The sequence below is a fragment of the Papaver somniferum genome, chromosome 8 (assembly GCF_003573695.1).
Source record: "Papaver somniferum cultivar HN1 chromosome 8, ASM357369v1, whole genome shotgun sequence".
In the NCBI taxonomy this organism is placed as follows: Eukaryota; Viridiplantae; Streptophyta; class Magnoliopsida; order Ranunculales; family Papaveraceae; genus Papaver; species Papaver somniferum.
In genome coordinates this window covers 154,631,502-154,647,078 of record NC_039365.1, presented here as the reverse complement: position 1 = coordinate 154,647,078, position 15,577 = coordinate 154,631,502, and the positions used below count along the sequence as shown (strand labels likewise).

General features: G+C 37.4%; 3 protein-coding genes across 3 annotated transcripts; all 3 read left to right on the top strand.

Moving 5' to 3' along the window:
- The first annotated feature begins 6,126 nt into the window (after positions 1-6,126).
- On the top strand, positions 6,127-11,530 carry LOC113303609 (THO complex subunit 6-like). Its single transcript, XM_026552651.1, has 13 exons — positions 6,127-6,441; positions 6,542-6,573; positions 6,657-6,770; positions 7,524-7,594; positions 7,765-7,810; positions 8,522-8,582; positions 8,798-8,851; positions 9,016-9,096; positions 9,198-9,237; positions 9,470-9,579; positions 10,069-10,179; positions 10,700-10,816; positions 11,172-11,530. Exons 1-13 carry the CDS (start codon positions 6,250-6,252, stop codon positions 11,259-11,261), a joined length of 1,119 nt encoding a protein of 372 aa, XP_026408436.1. The 5' UTR covers positions 6,127-6,249; the 3' UTR covers positions 11,262-11,530.
- Positions 11,531-11,974: 444 nt separating this feature from the next.
- LOC113306256 lies at positions 11,975-13,242 on the top strand. The gene is made up of 2 exons (XM_026555215.1): positions 11,975-12,010; positions 12,100-13,242. Exons 1-2 carry the CDS (start codon positions 11,975-11,977, stop codon positions 13,240-13,242), a joined length of 1,179 nt encoding a protein of 392 aa, XP_026411000.1.
- Positions 13,243-13,903: 661 nt separating this feature from the next.
- On the top strand, positions 13,904-15,242 carry LOC113301463 (F-box/kelch-repeat protein At1g15670-like). The gene has a single exon (XM_026550236.1). It carries the CDS (start codon positions 13,957-13,959, stop codon positions 15,034-15,036), a length of 1,080 nt encoding a protein of 359 aa, XP_026406021.1. The 5' UTR covers positions 13,904-13,956; the 3' UTR covers positions 15,037-15,242.
- Positions 15,243-15,577: the final 335 nt, after the last annotated feature.

Sequence of the window (15,577 nt, the reverse complement as noted above, 5' to 3'; positions counted from 1 at the left end):
AATTAAGAAAATTATGTGAACATTTAGAACTCCGCAAAAGCGGTGATTGAATGAATTATAAATTGTAAATTAGAGAAAATAAAATTGTTACCAATCATTCATGCATAGATAGCTTCATCCATTGCCTTAGTTGCGCGAGAATTAGCTCATCATCATGGAAACACGATCAAAATTCATTTTTATTGCTCAAAGGGTGTTTACAAAGATGAAATGGGAGAAACAATGATAAAACAATGATTTTCTTTTCTCTCCCAAAAACTCTCCCCAATGTGCTCTCTAGCTCTCTATTTATACACACAAATACACATCACTCAAATATATTCTTCCATAACTCCAAAATCTTCTTCTTTTTAATTAAAAATATCTTCAGAATTTTTCCTTCTCTTTATTCATATATTTCTTTACTAAACCCATATCTTCTTTAATTCGCAGAATAAAATCCAATATAAAATCTTCTAAGGATATCTTTCTTGTTTAATACAAGATAACTTCCTTTTTCTTCAAAACTTCATGTTTGTAAGGCAAGAAGATATTCTTATCTTAACGATAAAAAATCCTTTACCGTTGAAACCAAATTTCCCGCCAATTTTTTCTTTTCAAATCAAGGAAGAAGATGGAGCTCCCTTAACCAGTAATGGGGTGCGATTAGCAGTTGGTCCCCTGGGGTGCCCCTTATCAGTTAGGTGCCTCCTTATCCAAAACTGAGAGTTCGAATAACATGCGTCCTCCGGGTGCCTATACCAACTTTTCGAGCCGAATTTTCCAAAAATGTTTACTTTCCAAAAATACCTACAAACACATAAAACACCATAATAAGTAGAAAATCGAGTACCAACAATACTGAAAATTGAGGACAGTCTGGTCACAAAAATGTGTCTATCAATAAGAACACGCGAGTTTTGGGCTTTTGGGTCCAAGTATTAGCTCTCCTTATATAGAGAAAAATCTCAACGACTAGTTTTTTTGAAATCACCCAAACTCCGGCACAGAAGTAAATGTGACATAGGATGCCGACATCCAGTTCCGGTGTACTTTATCGTTAGATGTTCATGCCGGTACAAGTGAATTTCTTCACAGAGAAATATGCAACTATTACCGGCATGATTGAACAACATGGTTCAACGCCGGTACGCTATTCCGGCATTAAATATATAATTTTGACCATGCCGGTATTTGTGAATTTAAAAAAAAAAACGGCTAGTTTATTGAAAAATAAGACCGTTAGAGATCCATTTCTATATAATACCCCCATTCCTTTGGAAAAATCTACACAAAGCACCCACCAAATAACAAAAATACTTCTCTCAAGAAAGCAAACACCAAAAAAATATATCAATCAAGCACGGTTAAAGTTCACAAGCGATGGGAGATTCATCATCAAGCTCTATTTGCAAAGTAAGTAGATTGAACATTACTAACAATATATGGACAATTAAATCTTCACTACTATGACGCATAACTAATATAATTTTCTCTTACAGAATCTCATTGCAGGTGTCAAATTTGCAAGTCACCTTCTCATCTAGCCATGGACTGTCATTTTATTTATTCAAAGTGTAGAAGCTGTGAAGGGACACGCCGGTTTTGGATTGCAAAAACTGATGATGCTGAAAATGGAAGAATGTTTCTAAGGTGTTTGAATTACCCAAAGTGCGATGAGTTTCAATGGTTTGACAAAGATGTTGCACTAGCAGAATCAAGAGAAAACCCCAAGGGCCAATGCAAGCCTATTGATGGGTGTGATGGGTGTTATATGAAGGAAAAGGAATATGTTGAAAGAGAAGATGAACCAATGAAGATTGTCCTTGACACCCCCATTCCAGACGATGTCTTCGAAGATATTTGCGAAAGACTCAAAGGATTCGCAATTGTTGAAAAGGGATGAAATAGATCATGAGATCATCTTTAACCAAAGTTACTCCATTACCATGTTTTAGTATTTTTTAATTTAAAGTTTGAATGTAATAGATTATCTAGGAATGAAATAAATAGAGTATTCGTAACCTATTTATAAACAATACCGACATAGTAATCCAATGCCGGAATTATGCAAAACTATGCAGTAGTAAGAAAGTCAGATTTCCGGCGTAGATTCAATAATTTTTTTAATGCCGGAACTACCTATAATCTACACAAAACTTGGTCATTTTCATCCATTGTGCCCGGCATGGTTTTGGAGTAAATTGTTTTGTGCCGGTACAAATGGCGGCATATAATTTAAATTGATTTTGATGCCGGAACCAGTACCGGTGTTGTGGAACTTAAACATTTGGATGCCGGCGCTTCTCGTGTAAAGAAAACTTACAGAGACAACATTTTACTAGAAATATAAACATGTTCAACATAAACCAAACAACTGAATCGTGCTTAAATGTTCTTCATCAAAGTATCATAAACCAAAAGTAAACCAAAAAAATAAAGAGTTCAACCAAAACATACAACTATAGAGTTCAACAAAGTTAGAAATTGTTCAAAACATAACAACCACCATCCAAATAACGAAACACAACTATAGAGTTCATCACTTGGTATTTTGCTTCTTGGAAACGGACACCTTCCTTGTTTCCCCAAACAAAGTTCTTTCACCTGGGTCTTCAATTTTATTAAGCTTTTCCACGACTTCTTTCATTTCTCCAAGGGATAACACCTCTCCTTCCTCGTACTTGCAACCTAACATCTTCTTCAACTTGCCAAGCCGACGCCGCTAGTTTCATACATACAACACATAGTTAGTATATATATGCTAATATAAAATTTTGTGTACATTAAACGAGTAAGCAATTAACAATACTTACTAGCAATCAAACAGTCTTATTAAGTTGGGTCATCGTAGGTGGTGCCTCTATAGGAGTTGGAACGGGAGGGTTTTTCTGGGGTGGAACTTCGACGTCTTCCGGGCGGACGACAAAAGGATGTGACCATTCCAAGTAATCATCAATGTAGGTTGGGTCGGCTTCATCACCGTTGTTCACAAGCTCCCAATTAGTAGCATCTACCAAACAACGTGGTTCCCTATCCCTCCAATGTGTTGGTTCTAGAGTTGGGTCATACTCTACCCTCAACTTTGTGGAACTTGTCATGCACTGAGAAAAATCAAGAATGTACCTTTCATGAGAGGCTTTCATGCATCTAGGTAATTGCTTGTATCCAAGTTGCCGCATCACACGTCGAGGATCATCCATAACGTATACCTTTGGGTGGAACAAAGGCCCTTGGTAAAGTGCAACGTTATAAAACCATTTGTATTGGCGGTTCTCTCTAGCCTCCTTGTAAGGGTCGAATACAACATCTTTGGTAGTGATCGCGTCCAGAGCCAATCTCATTTCTGCCAGTCAATGATTGTTACCGGGCTTCGGATGGCTGTTGAACTCGTATCTCTTGGCTCTAGGCTCCTCGGGGTCATCAACGGGAATAAACTTCAAGAAGGGGTTGTCCTTGAACAATGTTGGGAAATTTTCATAAGCCCACACCTATACAAATGTGAAATGATACATATAAAAATCAGTAAATTTTGTTTTTGAATTCATGATAAGGGTACATGTGAACAATATAAATAAGAACATAAGTTTAAAAACAAAAATACCTGGAGTAGAGTGAAATTCCCAACAAATTGGTTTGCAACCGCCTTAGAGGACCTTCTCATCTCCGTCATCAAATGTGTCATTGCCACGATGCCCCATGAATAGGTAAAGGCCTCTTCCAACGGATCCAAGTACTGAAGGTAGCTTGCACTAACCATGTTGCTACTAGTGTCAGGGAATACCCTAGTGCCCAAGATGAATAACAGGTACGCAGCGGATGTATAACGAATCTGTGAGGGGTCCCATCCATCCTTCAAACTTCTTTCCTTTGTATTTTTAAACTTCTCCTTAAGCAGGGTCAGCTTGATGGTCTTTGCCCTACTAACCTTAGATACATAGAAGCTTTCCACGGAAGTTTTGTAGTCCCAACCAAACAACTTGTTAGTAAGCTCGTGCAACTTCTTCCATTCTAGCTCAAAATAATGATCGTCTCGTTCTGCAATTGATTTGTCGATAAAATCCAAGCCTAGCATGTTCTGAGAATCATCAGGAATCAAGGTTATCTCTCCAAACGAGAAGTGCATGGTATCAGTTTCACCATGATACCTTTCGACGAAGCAATTGACTGTCACCATATCTGGCTTCACATAATTTTCAACCAAAGGGTGTAGACCAGAATCCTTTACTATTGCTTGGACCTCTTCATGCTCCTTAGACAAATCCCAATGAGCCGCGGCTTGGTTTCGGCAAACACGCACAACCTTCTTATGATCATACAATTAGGAAATAATACGATTAAGAGATTTTGCATAAATACAAAACAATACATATACACGAGATAGAAATTCTTACGTAGGTCTGATATATAATACGAGCCTACGAGTCCTTGTAGCCAAATAGATACCCCGGATCAAAAGAAGATGCGCCCCGAATTCTACCACGATCAAGGTCGGGAATCATGTCATCAACATGAGGAAGGTGCGAACCTTTAACTTTTATTTTTCCTTTGCATTTCCCCTTGCCTTGTGTGGGTTGTTGACTTGGACCACCTTGTTCCACTATTCTTTGGCTTTGGATTTCTAATTGAGTTGGATCAATCTCATTTTCTTCCTCACTTTCCTCTTCATCTTGCTCATCTTCCTCCTCAACAACTCCGGTTTTACTACGATCACGACCACTCTCCCAAATTTCTCCTCTTGTATTAGCACCCAAACGCTTTTTGTTTTTCCCTCGAGGAGGCAGAGACTAAGGAGTATCAAGACCATCCTTCCTTCTTTTCTTAGTGACAGCATCTTTAGCTTTTCCTTTGTTAGCCTCCTTTGCTTTAGATCTATTTCAAAAGAAGCACGAAATAAATATAAGACAACTAACTTTAATTTCTAATACCGGCATAGATACACACATCACGGCATAGAATCATCACTACCGGCATACTAAAAAAAAGTATCGAACATGCCTGGAGCTAATATCGACAGCTATGTAAAATAAAAACAAATGCCGGAACACAGTACCGGCATTGAAACAAAATTGTCGAGGACGCCGGTAGTAGTTCTAAAGTTTCTTGATACCAAAACTCAAGTACCGGCATGGAATCTAACCTAAAATGCACGCCGGTACAAATAACAAAATCCCAGGGTTTTCTGTTTATTAGAAGCTTACTACCGGCGTACTCGTAAAAGTTCAAATCAATGCCGGTACTAGGTTCAGAAGTGGTGTTCATCCTAAATACAATTCTGAAACTAAGTTCCGGTGCGGTCTTCAACCTAAATTAGATGTCGGAACTGAATACCGGTGTGGTCTTCATCCTAGATTGAATGCCGATACTGATTTTCGGTGTGGTATTCATACTAAATTGAGTGCCGGAACTACTGAAACTCAACTGTTTCAGTTAGGGTTTCGCGATTTTGACCTAAACCCATAGCTACAAATCGATTGAAACACTAATTAAACAGTTTTAAATGACTTACCTTCTCACATAAGCCATATTTCTGAGTAGTTGATCGTCCGATAACTCTTGTTCTTCGTGTTCTTGCTCTTGAGCAATCAAAGCAAGCCTTTTCTCTAATTTCTGTTGAGCAATCGATTTTGATTTCGATTGGGCATCTGATTTCTTTCGTGGAGGCATTATTATGGGTTGGTTTTAATCGACGAATAAATTTTTGATTAAACGATTAATCGTAGAGTATGAAGAACGATGAAGAAGAAGAGAGGAAGATGAAAGAAAAAAATAAATTCAAAACCTAACCCTAACCGAGTGTGCCAGAACTGATGGTGTAGATGGGGATAAATGATTTGGTTTTTACATTTTAAGTTTTAGGAGAAAGGATATAACAGTCTTTTCACAATGTTTTTTAATTAATCTAACGGTGTTTTAGTATTTTCGGTACAAAAAACACCCCTTAACAGACACATTTGGTTGAGGAAAGTAATTCATATCCCCAATTAATTTCCATATCCCAATTGCGCCTTCTTTTTTATCTTTATTAGGTATGCCTAATAAGATTCATGTAGGCCCAAAAACAGCTTTCAAAGCATTTTAGGCTAGACGCACCATTAAGGTCCGCCGGGAAATTTGGGTTGAAATATTAGTTTAGTTCCCAGTTCTTCCCTTCGGACTTCATTAGTTGTATACCACTTAAGTGAGGGTTTCATTCCCGCCATCCCCAAGGGCAAAATCAAACCCTAAAACTACCCCTCTAATTTTCCAGTTTTAGGGCGATCTGGTAAAATGGGAGGAGATGCAAGGAATTGGGATGAAGAATCATATAGAAAGAGTATATTAAAAGAAAGAGAGATTCAATCTAGAACTGTATTCAGAACAGTCTTTGCTCCTTCTTCTCAAAACCCTGAATACATTGTTGTTGCTTCTAGTGATGGATCCGTTGCTCCTTATTCTATCGCTTCTTGTATCTCTAATCATGTAATCTCAAAACCCTTTTCTTCCATTTGACTAATTTTGACTAACTCTTGAGTTTAATGAATTTGGGTTTTTTTTTTCTTTTTCTTGTTTTTGTTTGTAGCATCTCTGGTTTAGCAAGAGTGGAAATCAAATGTAAGTAATGGGTTTTTAAAATTTCAGATTTTAATGATGAATTGCTTGGAGTTGGGAAGTAATTTTTTAATTTTTGTTTGAAGGAATATGTGTGCATCTTCTTCAGTGGCTGAACCGTTTTGTTTACTTAAAGGGCATAATGGACCTGCTTATGATGTCAAATTCTTTGGTGATGGAGATGATTCTTTACTGTTGAGGTCTCTCTCTCACTCTTTCTCTTTGAACAATGTGAATTGTCATTAGCTTAGTAGTAGTACTATTACGAATGGGTTTCGTTTTTGATGGATGTGAATATGAAACGATAGTTGGACTACATTTAAGATTACAAGTCTGCAAAACAAGCCATAGTTATGGGGTGCTGCTCGTTTCCCCTGTGGTTTGCTATGTGGTACTTAATGGAGGCTGAGTAGCATGTGTACTTTTGTAGAAGTAATTTAGGGGCTTAACAGTGTGGAACGAGTTTATTATTTATCAGAAAAGCAATGGAACTAGTTATTACTTGGAATAAGTTGTTCATGGTTGTTGATTTGTTAAGGTACTTAGAGTATTGTCTGTGGTCGTCATGGAGTGTGCTGGGCTCATATTCAATGATATCTTAAGATATGATTCACATAATGATATCTTAGTCCATTTGTTACAGTTGCTAGAATCACATCCACTGGATGAGTTTATTCACATAATGATTACTTACTCTTTGCTAGGTAGCTATTTTAAAATTGAATTTGCTCAAGTCATTTCTGGTAAAAGCAAAGTCTATTTCAGTAGTTAACCGCTGTACTTCTGAATTCCATAGTTCAAAATTTGAACAGTGGGACATCATCTGTTTCAAAACTGATAGTGAATTTGGTATTTGTCCTTTAAAAGAAAAAGGATCACAAATCTGGTTTGCATAAGAATACTTACTATGAATGCCTGACTTATTCCTGACTTGTTTCAATATCATTGTGTAGTTGTGGAGATGATGGTCGTATTCAAGGGTGGAGGTGGAATACAATCCTTAATTCAGGTTGTCATGCCCAAGGTATGCAGGTAATCCATGGGTAGGAGTAATTAGTTTCCTCTTCTAGATGGTGATGATTCTATAGGAAGTATTTTGATTCTATTATTTTCTATATTACCATGTATTTCTGTGATAAATTTGATGCCGTATTTAGGATGTCACACATCTTGCTAATCGGTTTTCAATTGCAGAAACTGATTTGAAGCCTGTACTTGACTTGGTGAACCCTCAGCGTAAGTAAGTTATCACGTAACATAAGCTTTCGTGTCTTGCTTACACATGTTTTCTCTAGCTTGTTATCATAGTTCAGTAACTTTGGTAGTGGCCTATCTCCTGAACCTATTCCTTTGTAATCTGGTTCTCAATAAGCATCTGCTCAATGAATGGGCCTTGAGTTAGATAGTATCCTGTCGTCATTTTTTAATACCATCATGTTTCAATGGTTACATAGTTAGCTCATGCCCTAACAAAAGGTAAACTGGTATCTTTTATCTCTTATAGGCACCTTTGCACGGAACTATCTGACTTCGGGATAACAGAAAAGCCACCTCACACGTTTAGTTGAGGCTTCAGAAAGAATAGCATGTGCGTAGTTTTATCTTTATAATCTGAAAAAGAGAAGAGAATTCATTTTGCCATCTGAACTGGTTTTTCTCAAGACTTTTCTCTTGAAATTCTTATGGAATCACGAGTGGTCAGTTAAGGATAGAAATGCATTAAATCCAAAATAAATTTCTTAACAGTAAGCGTTATCTGGCTGATCTCGGTCTTTATGTTCCTGGCAAGTTGTCAGTAACCTTGATATGTTTGGTCTAATCTTGTTTCATTAATGGGCTTTTCTAGTGTTTAATGGAACTACAACTTTCCCCCCAGCTTTAATATGTTATCTTTTTGTAAACCACTTTCATTGATGTTATCCTTACATTGTTTTTTATTTTCTTATTCTAGAGGTCCTTGGGGTTCTCTTTCTCCAATTCCTGAAAATAATGCCCTAGCCATTGATTATCAGGTTTGTTAAGATTCTTTCTTTATTTGTCAAATTGTCATGTATCTTCTGTTTTTCATTTGGTGACATTGCTGGTAAATATAGTGCTATCGTGCTGGTTCCTTTGTTAGGATGTTCTGTTCCCTCAACAATTCCTGGAGATGGAGGACATTGTCTAGCTGTGAGTGTTCATTTTATGTGTGCGGTATTTTCATGGAAGCTTTATTTAATTTTGGCAGGGGGGATCCATTTTTTCAGCTGCTGGTGATTCTTGTGCTTATTGTTGGGATGTGGTATGTATTTTCTATAGGCGACGATATTACATACCTTTAGAAATCCCGCCTTTGGTTTCCTTCTTTTCTACATATCAGAAGTTCATCCTAATATCCATTAAAGGAGCAAGGTTTCATCAATATCTCTTCCTAGAAAATTTGAATTCATTCTGTTTTGTTTCTAGGAAACAAGCCAAATTAAAATGGTTTTCAGAGGCCACACAGACTACTTGCATTGCGTAGTTGCACGTAATTCAAGCAATCAGGTAATTCTTTACACTACCATAGTCTTACTCTCCAATTTGCGTCGGCAGTCTTTATTAATCCTATTATTAAGGCTCACCAATTCCAACGTTTTGGGTTTTAGATCATAACTGGTTCAGAGGATGGGAGCATGCGAATCTGGGGTGAGCTATCTTTCTAGTAAATTTTTGCCAAAAATAACAATATAGAAATGATCCTTCTATCCTGCTTTTGTTTCTCTAAAATCTAATGCAACAATAGGAATCTGACATATAACCTAGAATCCTGCATGCAACTATATGTAAACAACACAAGATCAGACAAAGTTTCATAATTTAGTATTTGACCCATGCTCAAGTTCGGTTGCACTTCTGCCATCTGATGGGGGTAATATAGACTGCAGAAATGGAAAATGTGTAAACATCATAGAGCCAAAGCAAATGGAGTCTAAGGAAGCTTTCCCATGGATAAGTTGCATTGGTCTGGATTCAAGTGACAGCTGGCTGGTAAGAATTTCTTTTTGTGTGTTATACTGCAATGCCTATTTTACATAGCCGATGTTTCTCTTTTAGGTATGTTTGATATTACATTTTGTATGCTAAAAGGCTGGCATCTACTACATTTTTCGTTCTACTAGTCATGGGAAGTCTAAGATGTGATCATGATAGACCAGAATTTGGCGCTCTGAAAAGCATTAAGTGAGTAAGAGATGAAGTTATGTTCATCTAGTTGACCAGATTCTCTATGTAGCTTATGCACACTCAAATATTTTAATATTTGCAATACAACAAACCCATGCTTCGATCCCCATAATGTGGGACATTTCATAGTTGGAAAGGACTCGATGGTTGTTTTGTCAATGAATTGCTCATTATATTAGAGGCATCTTTGTTTTTCTATGACAATGGAGCGGGACAATGTTTCTCTTTCCTATGAGAAGAAATTATTTGTTTTTCAATTATTTTAACTAAATAGCCCTATATTTCATTCTCCAGGCTTGTGGCAGTGGTAGGAGTTTGTCAATCTGGAACCTTCCTGCCTCTGAGTGCATCTCGAGGATTGAAACTTGCTCTCCTACGCAAGACTTGGTGTTTGATGACAATCGAGTAAATTCTCATTCCTTGAAATCCTTGAGAAAATTAATTTTGTTTCCCTTACGACATGATCGTTATTTATCTCTAGCTAGTAGCTACCAGTTTCCCTAGTGTTTAGATTTGGCATTTGGAAGTCAGATAATCAAATAAAGACATAATCATCTTTTCCACTTGTTATCTCATCTCCAGTAGTTACTAAAGATTCACATTCTCTCCCTTTTAAATAATTTCAGTACCGTCGTCACAATCAACAGAGCCTCTAGGTCTCTTCTTGTCTGAGTAAATAACTGAGTTATGTGAAGCATACCAAGAATCCTTCTTTGTTTATGTTAGTTTCCTTCATGTATTGCCTAAAATATAGACAAATGCGTATTTCTTTATTTCGTTCAATGGCTTTCTTGCCTTCCTGATATCTTATGTTACTTTTTGAGACTGTCATCAGTTCTGGTTTTGCTGGATATAGCCCGTTCCAGATAGTATCACATGTTTGAAGTTCTATTTATTTACATGTTACTTGTATTCTGTATACCAGATTTTAGCAGTTGGAGCAGAACCTGTACTCAGCCGGTTTGATTTAAATGGGATGACACTCTCACAGATTCAGTGTGCCCCACAATCAGCATTTTCCATTTCCCTTCATCCATCGGGTGTATGTATTACCTTCATCTTCTTTATTCCTTTTCCATATCTTTACTCTTGACAGAATTTTTTTCCTTTGCTTATATGTTACAGTACTTTTCATTTTATTACTACATCTACATTTCCTTTGCTACAGTACTTTCCTTTGCTTAGACTATTAGTACATCTAGGTTTATACATGTCATACCATTCGTGGCCCCTATGCATTTGTGGATAGTGAGGAAGACACGTACATTCTATTCTAATTGCTTTTTAAATTTGGCCACTTCCTTTTTCTTGTCCTCACTGCTAACATTCCTGAATTCAAAGGTATTCTCACTAGATAAATATATAATGTCCCTTATCCTCGTATCTTTCCTGTTCAGGTGATGGCAGTTGGAGGCTTTGGAGGTCTCGTGGATGTCATATCTCAGTTTGGAAGTCATTTGTGCACGTTTTGTTGCAGAGGTCATTGAACTCCTTGCTTTCTCATATGCCAAAGGCGTTTGAGGCAACATACTTTTACTGACACTATTCCTCAATGCAGTTTCCCGTAGCTTTTACATTGTTACTGGGAATAGTTTTCTTCAGTTATGGGTTCAATATATCAATTTCTAGTCTCGAATCAGTTCAGTATAAACCTGTTGGTTGGAATGGTGATGATATTAGGATGGACTATGAATTCTTCTGGTACCACAATACTACTATTATCTCCTCTTTTGGTAGCAATGTGCTATTTGTTCGAGTCCTAGCATGTTACAAGATTCTTTTAGGGCCAGATAGGAGTCGGCCCTCCTTTTAAATCAGCTTGCGGTTTTGTTCAGCTAGCAAAAGTTGTTCAGAGACCTCAGTTCGAAACTCGCTCCTAGCATCAAATTCTTTACTCATCTCATCGATTAGATCTTGAGAGTACTTGGTATATCATTAGATTTTAATTGATTGAAAGTTACTGAAGGTCTAATGGACAAACGTTTTATCAAATTAGATCTTCTGATGGACAGAAACGTTTTAGTTGACATGCGAAGTAGTAGACTAGGAAGATAACTTGGAAAATATTTTCTTATTTTCGTCATCGATTGATAGTTACTGTGGGATCAGTAAATATAGCTTTCAGAACCTATTCAAATCACTTACGATATTAGTAGTGAGCTGGAATTCATAAAGAAATATAGCTGTTGGAGTCTTGGAAATGGAAAAGAATTCTGATCTGGAAAGACGGATTGAAGTATTGAACAATTGGAGGGGCCTCCAGTTCCAAAAAATGGTGTTACTGATCATCTTAACTACGTCTATGTTCACCAACTGTTTGTGCAGAATTCTGGTTGCTGGGATTACAATCTCATATTCAGTCTCTTTGACAGCACTACAGCAGGCTACATCCTCGATATTTCTATTCATCATCACTGCGAAGATAGACTGGTCTGGACACTGGAGAGTAACGGTGCTTTCTCAGTAAAATCAGCTTATCGCAAAATGTTTGAGGAGAAAAATATAACCAACACAGTTGGCCAACGTATGAATTCTATCTTCAAGAGACTTTGGAAACTTCCCCTCACACAGTTTGCTTGGAAATGCATAAGGACATTCTTCCTTCTAAAGATAAACTTACACACTTCATTGAACCAGATGATTCCTGCTGTTCTTTCTGTTCCACTCATTTTGAAACGAGCACTCACTGCATCCTTGAATGCGACACTGCTAAAAGGGTTTGGTTTGTCACTCTTGGTTTACAAAGTTTATGTGGATCGTCTTTACAAGAAACTCTATGTGAACTGGTGGATAGACTTTTGGCGCATCAGATACAAGAAGCTGAACTATGCAAAATTATTATTGTTGCATGGTGTACGTATCTGGAATGAGCGCTGTGACAAGACTTACAAAGGAAGAAATGTCACTACAGATTCAATTATCCGTAGATGCAGGAAAGATATCTTAGATTTCGAAAACAAGCTCCAATCTTCTCGTAACTCAGTTCCTGCTCAACCTCGAGTTGGTCTGCATTGGTGTCCTCCTTCAAGAGGAATTTTTAAAATTAACTGTGATGGTTGTTTCTTACTTAATGATAATACTGGAGGCATTGGACTGATTTTACATGATTTTGCAGGGGGCTCAAAGTATATCTACCTAGCTAAAGCTACAGGACCAGTCCAAGCTGAATGTAAAGCTTTGTGGGAGGCTTGTCGATGGGCAAAAGAATTAAACCTGGAGAAAGTGGTATTTGAGTTAGACTCAAAGTTGGTTGCGGATGCTGTTGTCAAAACTTCTTTCAACGTGGATTGTAGAATTTATAATTTAGTTCTAGATATTAGGTCTTTATTTAGTATGTTCACCTCTTGGAAATGTCTTTGTGTGCCAAAAGAGAAAAATAAAGTCGCAGACATATTATCTAAATCTGCTAGAGTTGATAGACTTTGTGGTGTTTGGTTGTTAGATCCTCCTGATTACATTATCATGTAGTACAGGAAGACATAATCTATGATCAATTAAAATCTTTCAGTTTCAAAAAAAAAAAAAAAAAAAAGTCACTTACAATATTACAACACACCAAGCATCAAACTAGTTACCGTCCTAATGATACTTTTTCCAACTTTATATGATGTGCTTTGCTTCCAAAAACAAGTTAAAGAGGAGAATAAACTAAACTGCGACTTGTGACGCATTGACTATCCCATAAACAGGAAAATTACTCCCTTGTGATGGAATATGCTCCAATAAGATTTGAATTCACACTTAAATAGGCTATTAAAAATCCTAAAAGAAAGAAAATTAAGCTCATTCTGAAGCAATCAGCTTTGGACTCGAGCTATTAGTATCAAGGACAGGATCCACTACATTTGATAGGGCTGATGGTTCATGATATTTTTTAGTCTTTTCTGTCGGCTCCCTCAGAGACTATTCTCCGTGAATCGGTTTTCTACATAGCTATGTTGCTCTCGCACACTGTATATTCTTTTTTCATTTTCTTAATTGCACCTTCCATGTATTTCTGGATCGAGTCTATGACCATCTCCACACGAGTCATGTTTATATTTGGTCATCCAAAACATTGACAAAATGTACACAGACTCTATAAATAGATGAGCTAACTCAGACGTTTTCATTCACTTACAAACTTGTTCAACTACCATCAACAGGAGCATTATCAAAATTGTGTCCATTTCTACTGCACGGATGGAGATAATTCCAGGTTTACTAGATGAGATAGGAAGACAATGTTTAATTCGAGTTCCGTTCGATCAATTTCCGACGCTTACTTCCGTTTCAAGAAAATGGAAACAAGAGATCGAATCGAAAGAATTTCTTCAAGAAAGAAAAACAAGTGGGTTCAACCAGAGTCTTATTGGACTAATCCAAACTCATCCGATCACTTTTCTTACGCCAAAAAAATCTGTAACTTCTACTGCACCGGCATACCGTCTTGGTCTTTTTGAACCGGGTAAGGGGGAATTGAAGGAGTTGCCGCCTATTCCCGGTTGTGAAGATGGTTTACCTCGCTTTTGTCACAGTGCCGGAGTTGGCCGGAATATTGTCGTTATTGGCGGCTGGAATACCAAAACCTGGGAACTTTTGAATTCGGTTTATATTTACGATTTAAGCACCGGGATGTGGCGACGTGGTGTTGATATGCCTGGTGGTAAGAGATCGTCTTTTGCTTGTGTGTCCGATTTGAATCGTATGGTTTACATCGCTGGTGGACACGACCAGGAAAAGAACACCTTGAGATCTGCTCTAGCTTATGATGTTATGGGTGATGTATGGTCCTCACTTCCTGACATGGCAAGACCGAGAGATGAATGTAAGGGTTTGTTCTATGCTGGCAAGTTCCACGTCATAGGTGGGTATGAAACTGAGATGCAAGGAGATTTTGACAAATCAGCTGAAATTTTTGACGTCAACACGTGGAATTGGGATTCGGATGAAAAGGATTTATTAGAGACGGACGTGTGCCATAAAACATGTGTATTCGATCACCAAGGAAATCTGTACAAATGTGATTCGACATATTTGGCATGCTTGCATGGTTCCACATGGCAGCGGTTGATCAGGCTTCCTTCGGATGTACATCTGGGAACTTTTATTGCAACGTGGAAGGACAAAATGTTTGTGATTGGTGCAAAAATCTTTGGCGGACTGCCAAATTGTTATGCGGTAGAGTTTGAGAAACAAAATGGAACAATTTCATTGACAAAGTTGGAGATGCCTGAAAAATTTATTGGCCCTGTACAATTTGGTTGCAACTTAGAATTGTAAAGTGAGAATTAATTTGAATCAAGCTGCTGCTTACAATAAATCTCATCTTATTTATGTGTTGGTAAGATTTGTGGTAAGCAATAGCTTAGCATGGTAGCTTTAAGTTTGACTTTTTTTCTTCTTTTTTCGGACGAAGCTTTCATTTTAACTGTAGTATGATGTATGTTGAATACTATATCGATTGAAGCTTAATATTTATTACCTAATTGAAACTCGTCTAATGAAAATAAGAATAAGGGTTATATGTAGTGTTAGAGATTTTGTATTAAGTTAAGATTCTTTGTATGAATATAAACTTGTTTACCTAGAGGTTTTTTCATGCTTAGGTCCAACAACTAAAGTGTGACGACGTGCCTTGACCATTTTTGAATTTTGGTTTTTGTCAACCTAGCAGTTGAGCTGCGCGGGCTTGTTTGATCACTTGGTTATGGTTTTATCGACGGATTTCATTTGTCGGGTATAATTGTGCAAGCTTCCGGTGGAATTGGTATTTCTTCTTCTTTCATTGTGAACACACAAATCACGAAGGGATCCGAGTGCT